We start from the raw sequence: 24,115 nt of genomic DNA, 5'->3' as shown, positions 1-24,115 counted from the left end.
GAGCAGAATTTCCCCAGGAATTACGTGCTCCAGGTTGCAAAGCTTTCAAGCAGTTAAAAATCCCACATTTATGCAAAATAAAATAAAAAAAATAATAATAAACCACCCAAATCCCAGTACTACGCTGTCTTATCAAAACCCTTGAGGGCTGTCTTCATCTATTCCACTCGTCAAAATTCATCACTTGCAGCTTGGAAGTGCACACAAATCATGTGGAATTTTTCAAATGTTGTCCCTCTTAGGAGGTCTTTTAAATCTCCAGAAACCACTGCTCTAGAGGGCTGTGCCAGGAACTGTGGTATCCAGAGCACAATAATGGATGCTGACCAAAACTACAACCAATCTGTACCCGAAAGAGCATAGCTGGTGTGGACACACAGCACCATTGGTACTTACGTTGACGCTAATCTACACAATCCACTCTCTGAGGTAGAGAAGGCCAGCTAGGGCTAAGTCTGCTCTAGAGTTATGTATTGCTGAAACTCTCACACCCACGAGATGTTTGGCTGAAGAGACCTTTAAGCAGCTTTTTGTGAATTACTTTTCATAATGACCAGTCCAGTTCCTGTAACTGAACATACATCATATTTATATTTTTGTGTAGTTTGGATCACCATTATAATGTTTGTTTATTGCATGTTATCTCCCTTCACAGTCAACTGTTGTGATTTTATACATTCAGCTCCAGGTTAAAAACTCACTATATGGTATTTTAATCTTTAGATATTAATTTTTATAACAATTCCCAATTGCTAGTTGCTGCATTTGAATACGTAACATTTATATTGTTAGAAAGGAATATAGCAGAAAATGAGTAGTCTTAGTAAATGACATAGAGACGGATGGAATTTTAAACTTAAAAACAAAAGGCCAGCAATGAGCCTGCCCTTACCTGTTCAGAAAAGCATTTCCAAAGCGGCTGAGTTTACGGAATGGCTTCTTGGGGTCCACAACCAAAGCATTTCCAGGAGTACTCCCTTCTGTATCTCCATACATCACAGCAATGAAAGAATCTGTGGTAGGCTCTGGACCGATCCTCATGCCTGGAAAGTCCTGTTCTAATAGGTACCTAGTGAAGGGGAATTATAAAAAGGAAAAGGAAGATGAGCAAGCATTTAGGTTAAAAAAAAAAAATACTGCCATTTTCTTTATAATTATATTAAAGAAATAAAATTCAAGAGACATATACCCCCTTAGTCCAACCACCATCAGGGACTAACTTTTTATGCATTTCACTATTTTTCTTGGCAAGAAATAGTTGTCGGAGTGTAAAACTGGAATTCCAACTTTTCACAAAAAGCAGATCATAGAATATTAGGGTTGGAAGGGAGGTCATCTAGTCCAATCCCCCGTTCAAAGCAGGACCAACACCAACTAAATCATTCCAGCAAGGGCTTTGTCAAGCTGGGCCTTAAAAATCTCTAAGGATGGAGATTCCACCCCCTCCCTAGGTAACCCATTCAAGTGCTTCACCAACCTCCTAGTGAAATAGTGTTTCTTAATATCCAACCTAGACCTCCCCCACTGCAACTTGAGACCATTGCTTCTTATTTGGTCATCTGCCACCACTGAGAACAGCCTAGCTCCATCCTCTTTGGAACCTCCCTTCAGGTAGTTGTAGGCTGCTATCAAATCCCTCTTCTCTTCTGCAGACTAAATAACCCCAGTTCCCTCAGCCTCTCCTCATAAGTCATGTACCCCAGGCCCCTAATCATTTTCGTTGCCCTCCGCTGGACTCTCTCCAATTTGCCTACATCCTTTCTGTAGTGGGGGGGACCAAAACTGGACACAATACTCCAGGTGTGGCCTCACCAGTGCCAAATAGAGGGGAATAATCACTTCCCTTGATCTGCTGGCAATGCTCCTACTAATACAGCCCAATATGCCATTGGCCTTCTTGGCAAGAAGGGCACACTGCTGACTCATATCCAGCTTCTTGTCCACTGTAATCCCCAGGTCATTTTCTGTAGAACTGCTGCTTAGCCAGTTGGTCCCCAGCCTGTTGTGGTGCATGGGATTCTTCCTTCCTAAGTGCAGGACTCTGCACTTGTCCTTGCTGAACCTGATCAGATTTCTTTTGGCCCAATCCCCCATTTGTCTAGGTCACTAAAGTCATATAAAGTCAGAATAATGAAAGTCAATCCTCCCCTGTAAAACCATAGATAAAAACATGCCCTCAACTATAAGATTCACTTCACCAGTTAGTGATTCAAGCATGACTGCACAAAGTTGTAGTTAAATTAACGTATGCTGCTGCACGACTGATGCCAGCAAATACAGCAATGCATACATTAGGAAGTCTCATTTAGCACATGTGTATTTAAGTTTGTATGTGTGCTGCTAACAGCAACGCCTATAGAAAGAGGGGTTTTTAAACTTGCGGACATGGTCAGAAAAGCGATCATGTGAAAATGACACCAACTTCCTGAACAGATCTGACTGCTGGCTGAATTCACAGTCATATCTGCTGATTTCAGTAACATACGTAAGTAAACTTTTCTTCTGGTAACACTTGTAGAGCCAACACATGGAGGAACGGGAGGTGAATTTGAGTCTGAATTGTATAACAGAATTGTTAACTACGTTCCAATTGCAGAACTAATTTCTGTCCTAAGGCACATATATGCATCTCAGTTGAAGACAATTTCCTTCCTAGTACAGCATTGCACAATTGCCTAGCAGCATTCTGATGGGTTTTCTATCTCCCACTGAATCACCAGGGATAGGCTACTGCCAAAGGCAGTTCCTTCATGGACCAGCTTAAGTGCTTAATTTCAATGGAACTTAGGCACATGCTTAAAAGTTGGGGACAGGCTTCCATGCTTTTCTGAATGGGGAAGTATTCCCAATTTGAGGCCAATATTAATAGCAAAATTCAGTTTATTAAGTAACATGCGCTTTTGCAGCATACACCGGCTTACCCATTTTTCCAGATTCAGAGAAGGAAAGAGCAACTACAATGAGCCCTGCTTAGCTTCAAGAAAATTGTGCTCTAACTCCCTATTCATAATATGAACAGCAGAACTACCCTAGAAATACCCTTGAAGAATTGCATGTAGGAAAACAATTGAGGATTTAGTAATTTAAGAGTCTCCATCAAACAAAGAGAATCTGATCAATCAAGAATTACTAGGTTCGTGGGTTTCCCACAGAATTGGTGTATTTAAAGCCAATCACGACTTACTACAATTTAGGGCACGTTTGTGGATTGCCACTGTCAACAGCTTAAAATAATCAAAATTGGACTTATCAGGACAATTCTTCAGGCTTTAGTGGTAGTGGTATCACATGATACCATTGCTCTGACAGCCAGCGGCAGAATGCTCTGAGCATTCAGTGGGTGGGAGCCTGGACAACGCTGCTACTTTGGGGTCAATATTTAGCAATGGTTTGGTAGGTTGTGTGTCATTTTATAAAACAGCACTAATTTAATCTTACTTCAAGACTGCTGTAGCTGCATATACATTCCATGGAACTTTTCCACTTGTTAAACAATTCCCGCTTCACTCTGCCTTCAGTTCAACAGAACCCAACAACTGAAGCCTTATAATATTGGTAATAAGAAGTTAAATTCAAGGAACTAAAAGTATGATAGCTTTGAAATAGTATCTCTTCACCAGCCTCGGTAAACTTGCTTCAAGTAGCACCAAACTTATATTGTACAACCTACAGGGAACAACTCCATCATCTTACTTGAGGTCTAAAATCTGGAGGAATGGAAGAGGGGAAGAACTACTATTTAACTCATACAGACCAAAACCAGAAAGATGACATGTAAGAGCCAAAAGCTTAGAAGAGAGTCTCTCTCTCTCTCTCTCTCTGAATCTCCTATTTACTACCATGATATCAGAACAGGCCAAAGTCCGTCAACTACATTGTTCTGCTTCCAGGAGTGACCTATATCAGCTTCTGCTTAATGCTCCAATGCCATGACTATGTTATTTATTTGGTAGAGGTGGGGGTGCAGAGAGAGAATAGTATGCATTCTTGAGCTCAGAGGACAGTCACTTCATGCTCAGATATATTGTAGCTAAGGTCTAAATACTGAAAATGGATCTGCACATCCCTGCACCCACATGGATTCAGTTTCAGCATCTAGACAGGTTTCAGAGTAGCAGCCGTGTTAGTCTGTATCCGTAAAAAGAACAGGAGTACTTGTGGCACCTTAGAGACTAACAAATTTATTTGAGCATAAGCTTTCGTGAGCTACAGCCCACTTCATCGGATGCATAGAATGGAACATATAATAAGAGTATATACATACATACATACATACATACACACACACACACACACACACAGAGAAGATGCCATACCAGCTCTAAGAAGCTAATTAATTAAGCTGACCTATTATCAGCAGGAAAAAAACTTTTTGTAGTGATAATCAAGATGGTCAATTACGGACAGTTGACAAGACATCTAGACATGTGTTTTCTAAGGACTAGATGTCCACTAACTACAGGTGCTAGTGTATTAATCTTTTTTAATCTAAAATTCTTTGTATCAGTAGCTGCAGAAATGAGTTCCATAGATCAGGTATACTCTACTTTGCTTTCAAATAAGGATTTCCTTTTCACTGATGTTGCTCTTCAAAAAGAGTCTCTATTTTTGGTTCTAAGTCTCCTATTTTGCTATGAATCAGCATTTCCAGAGACTCCTGCTGATGGAAGATGGTGATTCAGAAGATGGTGACACATACAACATAAAGCTTACAAAGTGGCAGCAACAATCTTAATCCCCAGTTCTGCAAATCAGAGCCACATAGATGAATCCACAGGTCTCTGAGGAGACCCATTGCGCAGGTGTCCACCAGCCTAGATCAGATTACAGGATAATGTCCCTTAGATACCGTTACCGCTCATCAACATGTCAGGCACGTTGATGACGGAGGATTTGCCCCAGATATTCCCCTCTCCCACATCTTCTTTTGTGATTTCTTTTTGGATATCTAGAGCCTGCTCAGGAAACTGCTGGGCTGCAACTCCAAATGAATTCAGTGGGAGTTGAACAGTATTAAGCACCTCTCAGGAAAGACCCTTATGAACAGATTTTCCATTATAACAACATAAATGTGCAAATTCAAGATATTTATATATTCACATACAATCGCCATGTGTGGGCAACTACCAAACTTGCACAGGCAAGCCATGGTAACTGCATCTACAACTTAGTTTCACAATTACACAAAATTTTGAAAACCAAGCCCTCATAGTAGCAATAATTTATACTTCAATATTGACTTCCATCCAAGGATTTCAAATCACTTTCCACATATTACGCTTCACACAATTGACCCTATATACTACACTGATAGGCACACTAGAAATACTGAAGATACATATGTAACACCCTGGTAAGACAGATATTATGCATATCTGCAGACAGGAAACCTCTTTGCCTCAGTTTAAGTGACTGCCACAGACTTGCTGTATTACTGTGAGCCAGAATCCAGAACAGAACCAGATACTGACTACCAGTTGCAAGTTTTATTTAGCACATTTCCTCTCAATGTACAAACACCAGTCTCACCCAGCCACATGAAAGGAGAGGGCAGTCTCACTAAGAGTGAAAAACGACAGTGTTTTTTGTACAATACATTATGTTAACACAGGAAAACACCCAGATGTACAGTATAACGCCAGTGATCTCATGGCCTTGTCAGCAAAGATCAGTAGAGAAGGAGTCCAAGAGTTTACAGGAAGACTATTTTAAAATAGGATGTGTCTCACAGACAGACTAGTTCATGCCACACACATCCTGTGGACTGCAAGCTTTCCTTCTACATGAGGTGCAGTCTTCCTGCACTTATAATGAATGCTGTAAGGTCTTCCCAAGACCTCGTTGCAGAGCTTGAAGCCAAACTGTGGGAAACTTCATTTCAAAATTAGATGTGCCAAGGATTAGGCAGAGTTCATGACATGGTGATCAACCTTTAAAGTGCATTGCTTCAGTTATGCTGAACTACTGCATTAGCACAAGCTAACTGCTTCTCAACAACGTTAAGCAAGGATGCTCTAGCTAGCAATAATTATGACATGTGGAAACACAATGGAAGGCTTCTTTCCTCCCTCCGGACCTTCCACTCAAAATAGCCTCCAGTCACAAAACCTCTATTTTTGTTTTATAAACTGGGCTCTTTAGTCCAGGCAGAGGATGTTTGTTTAAGTGTGGGAATTCTGCTCTGAAAGAAAACTCATGACATTTGATGTCGGTGAATGATAAATTTAATCTTTACAAATCCACAGAGATTAAAAAGTATCATAAATCTTATCCAAACCATGGTAGACACGGGGCCATTGTCAGTTCTTCCCCACAATCAGATTAAATATACTCATATACCCACCCTTTGCAAACCCAAGATTTTATATGCTCCCACATTTTGAAAGTGTAACTCCGACACAAATGTTTTAAAATCCTGCCTCAATGCTTGACACTGGCTATGGGGAACAAAAAAAGTTAAGTGTACCATTGCACCATAACACTGAATATAATAACAAAGCTAAACTTGGCAGACTAAGGAGAGAAAGTTTTAATTCTGAATTTCCTTGCCTTGATTAGTTTTTAAAAAGTCAGACCCTTCTAGTTTTAAAATACATCTATTTAGTAGTATAAAAATGCTTAAACTTCACATTGATATCAAAATGAGACGCAACAAGATTTTAGAATAGGGTATAAATTCATTTGATCATTAAATAGAAAAAAAAAATAAACACCATAGCTGACTACAAAAGCATAAGGGCTAGTTCCTGTTTGATATAACAAAGTGTCAATTGTCCCCATTTCTCTCCACCTTCAAAAAAAAAAAAAAAATTGTTTTGGTTTGCAATCACTTGCCAAGAGGTACTGAATGCACAATACTTCCTTCCTTCTTTATAGTAACCATGACAAATTGAGAGACTAATAGAAGGATTAAGGGTATGCTGTTACGCAGTTTAAACCTAAAATAAAGATAGTTTTTCCTAAAAAAAACAAAACAGGGGGAGGATGATGAATAGGAATGTTTGCTGGATTTATTATTTGAATTAAAAATACATTTTGTTTGGTTTGGTTTTTAAATTATATATTTCTTTAGACATTCTCTGGCAGTGTCAGATACTCAAACAATCAATACCGTACTACTATACAATAACCAGATAGGATAATAAACAGGACAAAAATCAATGAATTAAATAAATAAATAAATAAAATTGGATTTTTTTATTTAAATTTGATATTTTTGATAAAATGCTTTTTGAGGAAAAAACTATCTAAAAGTAGTTTTAATTAAGATACATTATAGCTCAAAGATATCTCATCATGGAGTAGAGATTATAAATTCTAATTCTATAGTATGAGACAATATATTCATGTAATGTTTAAGAAAAGTTTTGTAAATGAGTTCCAATAGTTCATGGATTAAGGACCCAATCTTATGGGATTCCAGAGGCTTCTTTATAGATTATTTAGGTTAATCTTTCTATCTACCCAATGGGACTCAGTGCTCAGACTAGAAGATACCATCAGAAATGCTTAGTTTTGCAGTTTTCAGACTGTGCATTTGTGTCTCCAGAAATCACATGCTTGTTAACAGCAAAAATGTTTTTAAATAAAATAAACAGAGGTGAGAAATAACAGACCTCAACCCTATTGTCCTTCTGCAAATTTGTGTACACAGAGTTGATCCCTTACCTCTCTCTAAAAGTGCAAAGTTTCAAAAAGTTCAATGAATAGAAGATTGTTGGGGGCGGAATAGATCTGGACAAGGAGAAGAAGTCTGGAGATAAATATGAGAAGGGAGGGACAGGCAGTAGAAACAAAATTGAAACGGTTTGAGCAGCATATTCCAGAAGTCTTGAGGTCTTTCTGAGTGTAGCCTTCATTGATTTGAGATCTATCATCTCACTAGAAGAGAAAACCTATAATGGCAGTAAGTTGTAAAAGAGACCCAGTTTGGGAATATTTTAAATGAAGTTCCTCTACCTGTGGGTAAGACAGGCATGCGTGCAAAATACAAACAGTGCAACAAAGAAATGCAAGGCCTGGTTGCCCGAACGAAACAACATCATGAGAAGTGTTCCTTCTCAGGAGGAAGCTGCATTGAAGATGATGAACGGATGATGAACATGCAGGATCTTCAGGTTGGTAAACTTTTTTATTTCATACTTCTTTCTTAAGGACTGCCTGTCTTCCTTCTGGACTAGTCTTGAATTCTCATGTTTGAGCAAAAAATATAGTTGTTACTCTATGGTACTATCATTTTAGATTCAGTTGTAATAAAAAATAAATAGCTGAAATAGGCAGATCTTCCTTTTACAATTTCACCTTTAAAGTAGTACTGAGTGTCAGTGAATGCAATGAGTAATACTAAATGAGCTGTATGGTAATAATAATTAAATAACTGCATTGACTTATTCTGTTTAGGAGAATCCATCCTCAACATATAGGATTCTGAAGACTATCCACCTTCAAGATCACCGTCATTTTCTATAGTTTCAGAGTTATCTGCCAATAATAATGTTTCAGTCACATCATGTATGTCACATAGCCACAGTATATCACCTGTAGCAAAAAGAAAAAAAAAATCTCCATCATCCAGAAACAACCATAGATAAGTTTGTGATAAGAACCAGCAGATTACAAAAAGAGGTAATTGATGAAAAAATTGCCCTGTTTATGCAACAAACCAATGGGAGCTGCAGGAAGTGGTGCGGGCCGAGGGACGTACTGGCCGCCGCTTCCCGCAGCCCCCATTGACCTGGAGTGGCAAACCGCGGCCACTGGGAGCTGCGATCGGCCGAACCTGCGGATGCAGCAGGTAAACAAACCGGCCCGGCCTGCCAGGGGCTTTCCCTGAACAAGCAGCGGCCCTAGTTTGAGAACCACTGGTCTAGAGGGTAAAATTGTTAACCTGAGCCTTGATGGATAGAGCAATGTCCACAATGATCCTGTTGTATGTGCTTGTGTGACAACAGAATAAGGGAATATCTTCCTTACAGAAACAATCGTTACATCAGGAAATGCCCACACAGCAGAATACTTATAAGAACTAGCAGTAAAAGCTATAACAAACTGTGAAAAAATTCAAATGTCTCGTACACAGCTTGGTCACAGACAATGCTGCAAATGTATCCAAGATGAGAAGAAATTATTTAAAAGAGAGTGAAGAGAGTCCCAATCTAATAACATAGGGTTGCAGTGCTCATTTGATGCACCTCCTAGCCAAAGACTTCAGTGTTCCAGAAATAAAGGCTAATGTTGTTGAAATTGCAAAATACTTCTGAAACAACCATTTTGCAGCAACTGCTCTGAAAAAAGTCTGAGGAACCAAGCTAACTCTCCCACAAGACTCAGTAGTGGACTGTTTTGAGCACTATATCAAGAACTGGCGTAATCTGATGACAGTTTGTAAACAAAATCATGAAAAAAATAGATGGCACCGTCACAGCCAAGTTCTCAACACTGGGCTTAAGAGAATGTTGAACATATGCTGAGTACCTGAAGCCTATTTCTGTAGCCTTGAACAGAATGCAGGGAAATAGCTGTTCTATTGCTGACGCTGTTGAAATTTGGAAGGAACTGAGTGAGATCTTAAAAGAGAAATATGCAATGACAGAGTTAAATTACAAGCATTCAAAAAACGAATTGGACAAGCACCATCTCCAGCTCATTTTCTTGCAAATATTCTCAATATTCAGTACCAGGGTCAAACCTTAACTGCTGAAGAAGAGGAGTTGGCTATGATATGGACATCCATCAGTCATCCCTCCATAATAAACTTCAGAGCAAAGGGTGAACCATTCAAGAAATATGTTTGCTGATGCTGTTTTAAAGAGTCACACCAGTGAACTGGTGGAAGTCATTTAAGCACTTGGATGCAGAGACTGTTGAAGTGATAATCTCACTTTTAACAGCAGTAGCTTCTTCTGCTGATGTAGAAAGAATATTTTCTTCCTTTGGACTAATTCTTTCCAAATTGAGAGATCGTTTGGGACCTGAAAAAGCAGGAAAGCTTGTTTTTCTTTTCCAGATTATGAACAAACAGGAAAATGAAGGTGAAGACGACTCAGTTAGCTGCAGAAGCCAATATTTTAAGTTTCTCATGTTGACCTGGCTGACATAGTCGATTTAATTTTTGGTTTTGTTATTTTAAATATTTCATTTAACTATTTTAGTTAAAAACAATTTTAACAAAAAGAAACCAGACTTTAAAAAACTTGAATGTTTAACTAAATTCAAAAATTCATATGCTTGTTTTGTTAAAATATTGTTTGCTGTTGAAAAAAAAATCCAGAATTCAAAACGTTGTTTTAGTTAAATAAAACGATTTAAATGTCTGTCTGGTGATGTTCTCCTCCTAATAAACCATGGCAAGAAAATCCTCCAAATATTAATGATTAACCTGCTGAATTGGAGATAGTTCACCTCCGAATGAATTCATCAATATCTGCTTCAATTACCTTTGGTAAATGAAATAACCAAAGAGTCATTCATTTTCTGATATAGCTGTAAAACTAATCTGAAAAGTTTTCAAAATAAATCACTTAAACAATGTATAGTGTGTATCTTCTAAAAATGAAACCTACATCTCTGAGTTGTGAAGAATATGTATTAAGGTTATAACAACCGACAAGAATGCACTTTTATGTAGAAATCCACGATTAAATCAAGTCTTCCTGACTAGTGATTTAAATCATGAGTTAAATCAATTTGATTTAAATCAAATCCATCCTGATAATAAAACTAAACTGATCATTTAAACTAAGTGAAAAAAGACTCAACAGTATCAAGGGTGCAGCTGAAGTGTTATTAGAAACATGCAGAGATTTGTTCAAATTATTTGAAATCTTGCCAGCATTCCTTTATCTACTTTCATTCTGTATAGGCTTGGTGTTGAGGAGTTAGTGTTTGTGGAGTTTGTAAGGGGAGGGGGAAGAGTAGCACCTGGAACCATAATTTTACATTTTTGTCAAAATGTCTAAATTAAAAAATGACTATATACTGACTATAAACAATGCAAAAAATTGCATTCAGGTTGACTAAAACCAAAACTTTTTCACATGAAACTAAGAATCTAACACTAAGTCACAACAACCAGCACTCATATGATCCTTACCTACTTCCTTCATTCATTCAGCCCCCAATCAGGCAAAACATTTAAGCATGTGCTTAACTTTAAGCAAGTGACTTCAATGGGACTACTCTCATACTTAAAAGTTAAGTGTTTTGCTGACTCAATAGAAAAGACTGCACAAGACGTATTTTTTCGGGGTAAAATGGTTTTCCACCTTTTAAATCTCAATCCTTCTTGAGGAAGCAGAGCATTAAATGCAGAAGCAGAAGTATGGATTTATGACTTCAGGTTTAAATTGAAGTTTACTTGTGAAAAGCCTATTGGAAGAAATTTACCAGCCAATATTTATTTACAATAAAATAATATTTTTCCCTTTTCTCTTCCCAAGCTCTACACTCACAGCAGTTAACTACATTACTAAACATTTTAGGGAATAGAGTTAAGCTAAAAGCAGGTTACATACAAGTACGTGGCACCAAAAATATATTTTTTAAAAGCCCTGCAGGGAATATTGGAATGTTTAAACTTTCTATTTATTTTCCAAAACTATCCTTTGAATTCAAAACGAAGAGTACAGAAAACCTGAAGATCCATGAAATATTTGCTCTCACCTAAATTTGCCCTGAGGTCAGGTAATACATTGATTTGGAAATATATTTGTGACGTTGCACTTCATATGCTTTATGGAAATAAGCTTATAAATATGACATAACTGGAATATGCTTTATGCTAAACACCACTTGTATGGTATCATTAGAAAGCTTGTAATCTACGGAGTGTATTCATCCTACTTGTTTGAACGTATTATTTCTATGTCTGGAGTTAGAAAAATAAGATATAAACTTGTATTCCTGATGTAAACATATTAAGTGGAAGCCATTAAGGGTGCTCCAGAATCAATGAACTGTAAATGGATTTATTTACCTGCAAGCCTTCCTGCGTAGGACTGGGCCAGCCCACTGGTAATGAAGAATGAGGTCTCACAGGGACATGTGACCATGTCACCTGATACTGAAATCCATCTTAAATCTTGTATGTTTCCATTTAGAAGGAGGGGTGGGGGCAGGGAGATGCAGTCAGTGCCTAAGGTTGGGGATGCTCTCTCAAGGGTTGTCTGTCAGGAATTTGCAGCTAAACAAAAGGCTGACCCCTCCCTTGAGGGCATAAGAAAGTGCGTCTCCGAGGGAACTCCAGGAAAGGGGGCAAGGAAGTGGGGGAGGTTTTTTGAAGAGGATGGGAAACTGTATAGGGAGGCCCCTGTAGGGAAGAACCGAGGCCCTGGCCAACCCTATAAGCAGTTAGTTGTACCCAGCCAACACCAGGGGGAATTAGTGCTGGTAACGCACGATAGGCCCGTTGCTGGTCACTTGGGGGTACAGAGGACTTATGACAGGCTGAGGAGGAATTTCTACCGGCCAGGGATACTGAATGATGTGAGGGATTATTGTAGGACTTGTGCAGTGTGTCAAGAGAGGAAGAGTCCCTTGCCTATCATACAGGAGGCATTCCAAAGGGTGGCAATGGACATAGTGGGTCCTATGCCACACCCCACTTGGAGGGGGAACAAAGCCCGTTGCCAACTCTGTCCACATATCATTCAAGGGACACCATGATAGGACCTAATCACATCAGCCACACCATCAGAGGCTCGTTCACCTGCACATCTACCAATGTGATATATGCCATCATGTGCCAGCAATGCCACTCTGCCATGTACATTGGCCAAACCAGACAGTCTCTACGCAAAAGAATAAATGGACACAAATCAGACTTCAAAAATTATAACATTAAAAAACCAGTCGAAGAACACTACAACCTCCCTGGTCACTCAATTACAGACCTCAAAGTTGCAATATTCCAACAAAAAAACTTCAAAAACAGACTCCAGCGAGAAACTGCTGAATTGGAATTAATTTGCAAACTGGACACCATTAAATTAGGCTTGAATAAAGACTGGGAGTGGATCGGTTATTACACAAAGTAAAACTTTCTCCATGCTAATTTTTCCCCCTACTGTTACTCACACCTTCTTGTCAACTGTTGGAAATGGGCCATCCTGATTATCACTACAAAAGTTTTTTTTCCTCCTGCTGATAATAGCCCACCTTAATTGATTAGTCTTGTTATACCTGGTATGGCAACACCCATTTTTTCATGTTCTCTCTATATATAGCTATATCTTCCTACTGTATTTTCCACCGCATGCATCCGATGAAGTGGGTTTTAGCCTATGAAAGCTTATGCCCAAATAAATTTGCTAGTCTCTAAGGTGCCACAAGTACTCCTCGTTCTTTTTAAGTACTGTATATCTTAGTGGTGGTGGATTTTGTCTCGGTATCCTGAGGCAATCGCGCTAACATAGAAGCTGAAACAGTGGCAAGAGCCCTGGCTCACCATATTCAGCAGAGTGGGCTTCCGTAAGGAGATTTTGTCTGATCAGGGGGCAAATTTTATGTTGCAGTTGTTCAATAAGCTATGGAAGGTATGTGGAGTGAGACAGCTTAAGACGGCCCCCTACCATCCCCAGGCCAATGGGCTGGTGGAAAGGTTCAATAGGACCCTAAAATCCATGCTGGGGATGTATGCCAAGAAAAGGTGCCAGAGTTGGGACGAGTTATTGCCATTCCTACTGTATGCCTACAGGGAGGTACCCCAAGAGTCCATGGGATTGTCCCCATTTGACCTTCGGTATGGGAGGAAAGCGAGGGGACCTCTCTATCTCATTAGGGATACCTGGAAAGGATGCAACAAGGTGAAGGAAGAACCCATGACTGGATATGTTCAGAGGTTCAGGAGGGAGTTAAAGGACATGATGGAAATTGTCCAAAACAACCTCCAGAGCAGTCAGGCCAAGTAAAAGGCATGGCATGATAAAAATACTTGTAAACGCACTTTTGACATGGGTGATTTGGTAATGTTACTCAGTCCTGCGAAAAAATTCAAAATGCAAAACTCCTGGGAGGGGGCCTTTGAAGTGGTGGAAGTGGCAAATGAGGAAACTTATAAAGTTAAAAAGCTGCTTGATGATACTATGCCCTATCTAGTATATGTAAACAGACTCAAGGCCTATCACAGTAGAGTGGCCAGGGTAAACATGATCGGTTGTGTCAAAGGGGAAACTGAGGCATGCCCACTCACTGATTTGATGGCTGAATGCCAAAATGGGTCAACTCTGGAAAGGATGGAAATCTGTAGGGAGCTGACACCAGTCGAAAAGGGGGAAATGTTATCAATGCTGCAAAAGTACAGTGAGTATTTTCCAACAAACCAGGGAGGACACACTCGCTGTCCCATAGAATCCTCACGAAAGGCACACAACCCCCCCGTTCCAGGTCTTGCAGCACCACCAGCAAGATGAAGGAGCAAATTCATGCTGAGATACAAAGCATGTTGGACCTGAGGGTGATTAAGGAATCTGACATTGCGTGGGCTTCCCCTGTGGTCTTGGTCCCCAAAAGGGATGGCACTGTAAGATTTTGTGTAGACTATGGGAAACTCAATGCTGTCACTGTAACAGATGCATACCCCATGCCAAGAATTGATGACATGCTGGATATGCTGAGCCAAGCCAAGTACCTCAGTACCTCTGATCTAACTAAAGGCTACTGGCAGATCCCTTTGGAGGGGGAGGCACAACAAACATCAGCTTTTATCACGGACATAGGGCTCTATGAATTTACGGTGCTACTTTTTGGTCTGGTAAATGCTGGTGCAACCTTCCAGAGACTGGTTAATAGAGTGTTAAATGGTTTGCAGAATTATGCTAGGGGGCATACATAGATGGCTTTGCTGTATTCAGCAACACCTGGAGTGACCACAAGGAGCACCTGGGAGTTGTGCCATCAAAGCGCAAAGAAGCTGGGCTAACTGTGAAACCCTCTAAGTGCAAGACAGGGGCAGCCAAAGTCCCTTATCTAGGACACTGGGTAGTGGGGGGGTGGGGAGGGGCAAAATATCCCCCAACCTTCTTAAGGTGGAAGCCATCATAAAATGGCCTGTACCCCAGACTAAAAGGCAAGTCCAATCCTTCATAAGCTTGGCAAACTATTACAGGAGGTTTGTGGAGGGGTTCAGTGACACTGTATCCCCAATCACACACTTATGTAAAAAGCATCAACCTAATAAGGTAATTTTGTCAGAGGCGTGTCAGAAAGGTAAATGCACTCTTGTCTGCGGAGCCTGTGCTGGTCATCCCTGACTTTGATAAGACTTTTGAATTGTGTACGGATACATCAGAAACAGGGTTGGGTGCTGTGCTAATGCAGTCAGGGGAGGGCAACAAGAAGCATCCCATTGCCTTCCTAAGCAAAAAGGTGTCCCCTGCTGAACAGAATTACTCTGTCATAGAAAAAGAGTGATTCTAACTGACCATTCAACCTTGGCATGGCTTAACCGAACTAAGGACATAAAAATCCAAACTGCTACTCTGGAGCCTGGTCCTGCAGGAATTTGACATGGAAATTATGCATATTAAAGGAAAAGAGAACTGGATAGCAGATGCCCTGTCCAGGAAAGAGGAATTTTAGGTGTACTGCCTCCACCATGGACTCTGGTAATAAGTTCAGGAGGAGGGTGTGACGTTGCACTCCATACGCTTTATGGAAATATGCTTATGAATATGACATAACTGGATTATGCTTGTGCTAAATACCCATTGTATGGTATCATTAGAAAGCTTGTAATTTACTGAGTGTGTTCATCCTATTTGTTTGCATGTATTATTTCTATGTCTGGAGTTAAAAAAATAAGATATAAACTTGTATTACTGATGTAAATATATTAAGGGTGCTTCAGAATCAATGAACTGTAAATGGGTTTATTTACCTGCAAGCCTTCCTGTGTAGGTGTGAGCCAGCCCACCGGTAATGAAGAATGAGGTCTTACAGGGACATGTCACCATGTCACCTGATACTGAAATCCATCTGAAATCTTGTACTTTTCCATTTAGAAGGAGGGTTGTGGTCCAAGCACAGACAAAAGATCCCCGCCTTGTACCAAAGCTATACGAGGGGGCGGAGCAGGACAAAGGTGGCTGCCAGTCATGAGAAAGCCCCTGCTTACCACCCAAGATGACTGCTGGAACTAATAAGGACTGTACCAGGGGAAAGGATTGGGCCCAGACTAGGAAGAAGTCTAGTCTGTGAAAGAAGTTTATTGGGACATCCCTGAGGGTGAGATATTACCTGTAATCAGTTTCTTAATGTATTAGGCTTAGACTTGCATGTTTTTGCTTTATTTTGTTTGGTGACTTACTTTGTTCTGTCTATTATTACTTGAAACCACTTAAATCTTATTTTTATACTTAATAAACTCACTTTTGTTTATTAATTAACCCAGAGTAAGTGATTAATACTTGGGGGAGCAAACAGCTGTGCATCTCTCTCTATCAGTGTTACAGAGGGTGGACAATTTATGAATTTACCCTGTATAAGCTTTATACAGAGTAAAACGTATTTATTTGGGGTTTGGATCCCATTGGGAATTGGGTGTCTGGGTGCTGGAGAGGTAACCTGCTGAGCTGTTTTTGCTTAAAGTCTGCAACTTTGCGTGCATGGCCCAGACCCTGAGTCTCTGTTGCAGCTAACTAGCATGTCTGGCTCAACAAGGCAGGATTCTGGAGTCCCAAGCTGGCAGGGAAAACAGGCTCAGAGGTAATTTCAGCACATCAGGTGACAGTCCCCAGGGGATCCCTGTGACCGAACCCGTCACAATACTATAAGAACTCCAAACCCACAAAGCAGCTTTTAATTTAATAAAAAAAAAAAAAGTTAATGTGAGCACAGGGCAATGTTTGAACAATAAACTATTTTTCACAAATAGCCTTAAAATACAAATAACTTTTCCACTTCTCTTATCTGCACCTACCCTTTGGGAGCCCAAAGCTGCACTTGGTTTCCTTACCTAATTATGTCCTAATTCGCAATTCTGCAAATACTTATGCATAACCTTAATTTACTCATCCAAGCAAAATTAAGCAGTGTATAAGAGCTTGCGGGATGGAAGCAATAATCACTAAAGAAACCAAATTCAGTTTCAAGCTTCCAATGGGTAGTTGTAAATAAGAGAAGAGAAAACTAACTTGCTATTTAAACGTTTGAAGACAGTTGAACTGTTCAGTGGTAAAGGTAAACATGGGTATAAGACTCTGCAGGATCTGGGCCTATGTTAAAAGAGAAAAAAAGATAGTTTGTTATTGTAAGTTGCTAGTAAATGATAATCTGTTGGTATTTAGAGAATAAGAAAAAAGAAGTTTTGTAGAATTTAAAGTAGGACTTTCCATGAACCTTGCAGATATAAAAAGCAGATTAAAACTTGATCCTCATCTCTACAACGTTCCTTGGACAGTTCTAAGTTACTGTACTTGGGAAAATTACATTTTCAGTGCAATTTATGAGGAATGCAAAAACTAGCAACTTTGTATAATTAACATGTGGGGAAATGCAGACATTTTCATGCCATGTACATATTTGCAAGGTCATGCCCTGTACATAATCGTAAAGTAATTACCAAACAAGTGTTTGAAGTAACAAGAGAAACAGGAAAGACAGGAAAGGCAAGAGGAAAAATGCTGAACCTAGCCCACATTTAAAAAAAAAAAAAAAAATCATGAAATATTTGGGGCAAGGGAGGGATAGCTCAGTGGTTTGAGCATTGGCCTGCTAAACCCAGGGTTGTAAATTCAATCCTTGAGGGGGCCACTTAGGGATCTGGGGCAAAAATCAGTATTTGGTCCTGCTAGTGAAGGCAGGGGGCTGGACTCAATGACCTTTCATGGTCCCTTCCAGTTCTATATCTCCATATATTATCACTGCAAGAATATTTAATTGTAAATAGTACTATGTCATACAGGACAGCTCACAAAAAGTTTAATATCTTTAAGGTTTCGTGACCCACAACCCCTTCAAGGCTAAGTGGCAGAGAGCCCTCTTCCCCCCGCCATACTGTAACTCACATCAGGCCTGACGCACTCATTTCCCCAGCACATTGTTGCCATAATATAGATCTAGGGCCCTACCAAATTCACTGCCATGAAAATCGCATCACGGACATGAAATCTGGTCTTTTGTGTGCTTTTACCCTATGCTATACAGATTTCACAGGGGGAGACCAGAGTTTCTCAAATTGGGGGTCCTGACCCAAAAGGGAGTTGCAGGGGGCGGTCACAAGGTTATTTTAGGGGGGTCCACAGTATTGCCACCCTTACTTCTGCGCTGCCTTCAGAGCTGGGTGTCCGGAGAGTGGTGGTCAGAGAGCAGAAGCTGTTGGCTGGGTGCCCAGCTCTGAAGGCGGCACCCCGCCAGCAGCAGCACAGAAGTAACGGTGGCAATACCATACCATGCCATCCTTAGTTCTGCACTGCTGCTGGCAGCGGTTCTGCCTTCAGAGCTGGGCTTCTGGCCAGCAGCTGCCACTCTCTAGCTGCCCAGCTCTGAAGGCAGCGCCACTGCCAGCAACAGCACAGAAGTAAGGGTAGCAGTACCCCCACAATAACCTTGCATCCCCCATGCAACTACTTTTTGGGTCAAGTCCCCTACAATTACAACACCGTGAAATTTCAGATTAAATAGCTGAAATCATGAAATTTACAATTTTTTAAATCCCATGACTGTGAAATTGACCAAACAGGACTGTGAATTTGGTAGGGCCGAATATATATATATCAAAGGTGTCAGGGAAGGTGTCATGTGTGTACTGGTGACACACTAGTCTTGAAAATCATTGTGTGATACATGTACAGGTTATATTCAAATTCATTCATTCATTCACACTCTCTCTCTCTCTCTCTCTCTCTATATGTCTGACCAGCTTGGTTACAGGCAGAGGACAATGGAAGTTCATTTACATATAATGTAAACAAAGCCATCAAGCTAAATGAGCACGGGAGAAAACCACTGACCCATCACAGCAGGGGACAGAATCTGCACCCCAGGAAGCCTTCCTGGTTCTTGAGGCAGACACAATGGACTTTGAATAATAAAAGGGGAGCAAAAAAGATATTTTAGTTACCCATCACTTAGGGGACACAGGGAACAGCACGTGAACAACTTGTGAGCATGTGAAAGTTGCATTCTCTTGGCCTGGAGATGCTGATAACTTGATATAAGAAAACCACTTAGGCAAAGATTGCTAAGATTAAGTTTTAGTCACTAGAAAATGTGTTGTGCGTTGTTTTATTTGCAACCATATCTATCTCTTTTTCTCTTGCTTATTACCAATAAAGTCTCTCTTCTTTGTTAATAAACGTATTCTTGTTTTATTACAAAACCAGTACTGTGTATTAAAGTGAAGGGTGAGTTTTCAGCTAACCTACAGTCTGATGTGTGCATTCTCTCTTTGGAGGCACCAAACAATTTCTGAGAGTGTCCAGTGGGAGGGACTGGACACTGCAGGGAGACGTCTCTGGAGAAGTCAGGAACTGGGCTTCACTGATTGTTACCTGAAAGTTTACACTGGTAGATTCTTGATGAATTTGTTGGAAAGACAGACAGACTGGTGTGTCAGAGAACTGACGCACAGCTTAGCAGTGGCAAAGCTCTCATTCTTGCTAAGGCACAGGTGTAACACAGTGGCTCACAGTTCTGGGTGTCCTGAGCAAGACAGGTTAGTGATCACTGGTATAGAATTGTAGGGTCCCATTTCCTTCAAAGTTCGTTATCTCCACAGAACTATATTTCATAAAACTATCACTTCTAAAAGATCTTACATCCCACTCAGGTGCAATCTTACTTATACTAAACTCAAGAAAGAGTAGAGTGGCATATGCCTACGTATAACTTAATGCACATGTGCTACCTTTCTGAGGGATCTGAATCTACCGGCCACAGAAACAGAAGTACCAAGGTCACTCGCAAATCTGGATCCTGCATTTCAATGCAACACCAAAACTAGCACTATGGGCTGCACAGCTTTTAGATGTTTTACACTTGACTGCTGATGCAGTTATACACTATATTAACTCACAGTAACTACTGTTTATTGAACCAAGCTAGAAAAATATTACAGTAAATGGAAAACAACACATATTCCTTCCCATCAGTACAAAAAGCCATGAGATAGCGTCCTTAAACAGGAAGGCAAAAACAGAACAGAATGCTGAAAAAATTCAGAAATGTGCATCAAACTTAAATATCATATTTTTCAGACGTTTAGAAAAGCTTTTCTCTCCAATACAGTGATAACACAACAGAAGGCTTACCAGGGGAGGGCAAACTATGGCCCGTGGGCCAGATCCGGCTCATCAGGGCTTTCAATCCGGCCCGCGGGATTGCCAGCCCCATGGCATAGCGGGGCTAAGGCAGGATCCCTGCCTGCCCTGGCCCCGCTCGTTCCCAGAAGCTGACAGCACCACGTTCCTGCGGCCTCTGGGGGAGCAGGAGGCAGAGGGCAAGCCAGTGCCGGACATGCTGGCCACTTCCAGGAGTGGCGTGGGGCCAGGGCAGGCAGGGATCCTGCCTTAACCCTGCTGCGCGCAGCTGCCACCCCGGAGCCACTCAAGGTAAGCAGTGCCAGGCCAGAGCCCGCACCCCTCCTGAACCCCACACCCCAACCCCCTGCCCTGAGCTCCCTGCTGAGCCCCAACCCCCTGCTGAGCCCCTTCCTGCACTCCACACCCCCTCCTGCACCCCAACCCCCTGCCCTGAGCCCCGCCGCACCCCGCACCCCAACTACTTGCCCTGAGCCCCTTCCTGCACACCACACCCCCTCCCACAACCCACATTACCTCCTGCACCCCAACCCCCGCCCCAGCCCTACATTCATGGCCCTGCATGCAATTTCCCCACTCAGATATGGCCCTTGGGCCAAAAAATTGGCCCACCCCTGGCTTAGACTGATTAGTTAATTTGCATGTCAACAAACAAAAGGTCCTGATTCACTCAATACACCAGTGCTACTTGCTTTGTGGCTTTAAGATGGAACAGGTAGTTAATACATGTTATGTTTTTATCTTCTTTTAAAGTACTTTTAAATCATGCGTTCGCACTTTCCTACATACTCCACATTTTTCAATCCTGCCCTCATCCAAGCAAACTTGTTCCACCTGTCCACCCAGTGGAGATGTTTTCACTTGCACGTTCATGATAACACAAGCCACAGCTTGGAGCTTCTTCTGCCTCAGCCATCAAGGTTATTGTCTTCATTCTAGTGACAGGCCTCTCAACTTTCCACCCCATGTTTACTCTAGAGGTGTGTTACTGTTCAAGGATAATAGGTTTGTTACTGTATGAAAATGGTAGGTTTGTTCACCCGGGGTAGTGGTACTTACCACATGAAAAGGTATTTTCTTATGCAAGTGCAGGGGGCAGATGGAGGATTATTTAACAGATAGGCAGCAGGGCCAAGGAGGTATTTACCAAGTGAGAGTGGAAATGACAGGGTGAGGGGTATTTATCATATGAAGATGGAGGAGCAGGGAACTAATCATTCAGTGGAGGTGTGAAATGGATACTTACTGTATGAAAGGAAAGTGGCAGAGGGGGCATGGCCACGGTGCATGCAAGAGTGGGTAGTTATGGAGTATTTATTGTATGAAACTGTGTGCTGGCAGGAGGGCCAAGGGAGTATATAACCCAGTTGCTGATGTCTTTACAGTATGAAGCTTAGGCACAGCGGCAACTACACTGGTGGTGGGCTGTATGTCAATGTTGTTCCCCTGGGTAAGGGCTGGAAGGTATTTACCCCTGTGGGGGTATTTACCGAATGAGGAAGGAAAGGGGACGTTTACCCTCAATGGGGTTATTTCTAAATGAAGGAGTGTACCGCTACTGGACTGAAGCAAGGAATATTCACATACGTGGGCAGCGGCGGGGGTCGGGGGTATTTACCGGATGAAGGCAAGCACTGTGTGTGTGGGGGGGGGGGGGAGGGGGGTATTTACCGGATGAAGGCAGGCAGTGTGTGTGTGTGGGGGGGTATTTACCGGATGAAGGCAGGCAGTGTGTGTGTGTGGGGGGGTATTTACCGGATGAAGGCAGGCAGTGTGTGTGTGTGTGTGGGGGTATTTACCGGATGAAGGCAGGCAGTGTGTGTGTGTGTGTGGGGGGGGTATTTACCGGATGAAGGCAGGCAGTGTGTGTGTGTGGGGGGGGTATTTACCGGATGAAGGCAGGCAGTGTGTGTGTGTGGGGGGGGGTATTTACCGGATGAAGGCAGGCAGTGTGTGTGTGTGGGGGGGTATTTACCGGATGAAGGCAGGCAGTGTGTGTGTGTGGGGGGGGGGGGGGTATTTACCGGATGAAGGCAGGCAGTGTGTGTGTGTGTGTGGGGGGGTATTTACCGGATGAAGGCAGGCAGTGTGTGTGTGTGTGGGGGGGGGGTATTTACCGGATGAAGGCAGGCAGTGTGTGTGTGTGTGGGGGGGTATTTACCGGATGAAGGCAGGCAGTGTGTGTGTGTGGGGGGGTATTTACCGGATGAAGGCAGGCAGTGTGTGTGTGTGGGGGGGGGGGGGGTATTTACCGGATGAAGGCAGGCAGTGTGTGTGTGTGTGGGGGGGGGGGGTATTTACCGGATGAAGGCAGGCAGTGTGTGTGTGTGGGGGGGTATTTACCGGCGGGCGGTATTTACTAGATGAAGGTGGGAGGAATGCAGGCAGGCAGTGGGGGGTATTTACCAGAGGAAGGGCGGGGGGGGGATTTGCGGAAGGAAGGCAGGGAGGCGCGGGGGGGGTATTTAGCAGAGGGAGGCAGGCAGGCAGTGGGGGGTATTTACCAGAGGAAGGGCGGGGGGGGGGGATTTGCGGAAGGAAGGCAGGGAGGCGCGGGGGGGGGGTATTTAGCAGAGGGAGGCAGGCAGGCAGTGGGGGGTATTTACCAGAGGAAGGGCGGGGGGGGGGATTTGCGGAAGGAAGGCAGGGAGGCGCGCGGGGGGGTATTTAGCAGAGGGAGGCAGGCAGGCAGTGGAGGGTATTTACTAGAGGAAGGGCGGGGGGATTTGCGGAAGGAAGGCAGGCAGGCGGGGGGGGGGGGTATTTACCGGATGAAGGTGGTCTTGCCCGTGCTGTACTGCCCCACCAGCAGCACCATGGGCTTGTTGTCGAAGTCGGCCTTCTCCAGCGTGGGCGAGTGGAAGTCCTGGAAGCGGTAATAGTCCTCGAGCGGCTGCAGCCGCCGCGTGTACAGCTCCTTCAGCCCCCCGGTCACCGTCTGCACCGCGTCGCCGCCGCCGGCCCGCTCTCGCCCGCCCGCCTGCTTCCCCATCCAGCTGAACATCCCGACCCCGCCGCCCGCTACACGCAGCACCGCACAGACTGACTCACTGGCGGCCGGCCGGCAGCGCCCCTCCTCCCTGGGCACGGCCCGAGCACCGCCCCCGGGGCGGGGAGCCAGCCCGGCCTTGTCCAACCCTCTCGCTCTCCGGCGGGTCTGCGCACCGCTGGGGAAACCCGGACTGACCCTCGGCCTGGGGGTGTTGGGGGCCAGGTTCCCTAGTGTCCCATCAACACCGATCAAGTGGAGTCACCGCTGCCCCATCCCCGCACGTTCCCAGAGCACGAAGCCGCACGCAACTCCAGAGCCGGCACCGGCATCCCCTGGGGCCTGCATCCTGCTGAGTCCAGCCCCTAATGTCCCCCAATCCCCTGTCCATGCTAAAAAATTGTGGGCCTGGACTCTCTCCTGGCACGCAGCCACCGCAGACATTGAGATCTGGCACATGAATCCTGCCAGGCCCATCAGATTTAGGACCTTAGTCCCAAATTCTGTGGCACGAATGGACAAATCTAGACGATCCTACTATGGAAAAAAAAAGCCTAGACCCAATCCATCCCTGCAGGAGTTCTACCAATATCCACAGCCAGCACCTGGATCCACATGGATCTCGCAAATTTTGGCCCAATCCCCAAATTACACAATCTGAATAGAAAACAAACATAGCCTCTCCTACTTCACTGGAATCATCTGGATTGTGATGCACTTTAGCCCAATAATACTATAAAAACATGTATCTGGTACCCAGATTGAGGTTGATTTTGCCAATTCTTTATCCTCATTTCCCCCAATTCTACGTCTGAATAGAGAAAAACTGCACCAGCTTTTAGCTGGACACTGTTGAAACTGGCAGAGCAAC

At 42.8% G+C, this 24,115-nt stretch overlaps 1 protein-coding gene across 1 annotated transcript in view; it reads right to left on the bottom strand.

Annotated features, from left to right (window-relative positions):
- Nucleotides 1–23,276, bottom strand: part of EHD4 (EH domain containing 4) — a 65,180-nt gene extending 41,904 nt beyond the window's left edge. The window contains exons 1-2 of the mRNA XM_054024973.1: nt 23,024–23,276; nt 893–1,069 (exon numbers count right to left, since the gene is read on the bottom strand). Of these exons, the coding sequence (XP_053880948.1) occupies nt 893–1,069; nt 23,024–23,259 (413 nt within the window). The 5' untranslated portion in view covers nt 23,260–23,276. The remainder of the gene's footprint in view (nt 1–892; nt 1,070–23,023) is intronic.
- Between the last annotated feature and the right edge of the window lie 839 nt (nt 23,277–24,115).

Source organism: Malaclemys terrapin, chromosome 4 (assembly GCF_027887155.1).
Source record: "Malaclemys terrapin pileata isolate rMalTer1 chromosome 4, rMalTer1.hap1, whole genome shotgun sequence".
NCBI classification, from domain to species: domain Eukaryota; kingdom Metazoa; phylum Chordata; order Testudines; family Emydidae; genus Malaclemys; species Malaclemys terrapin.
This window is presented reverse-complemented; position numbering and strand designations above follow the sequence as displayed.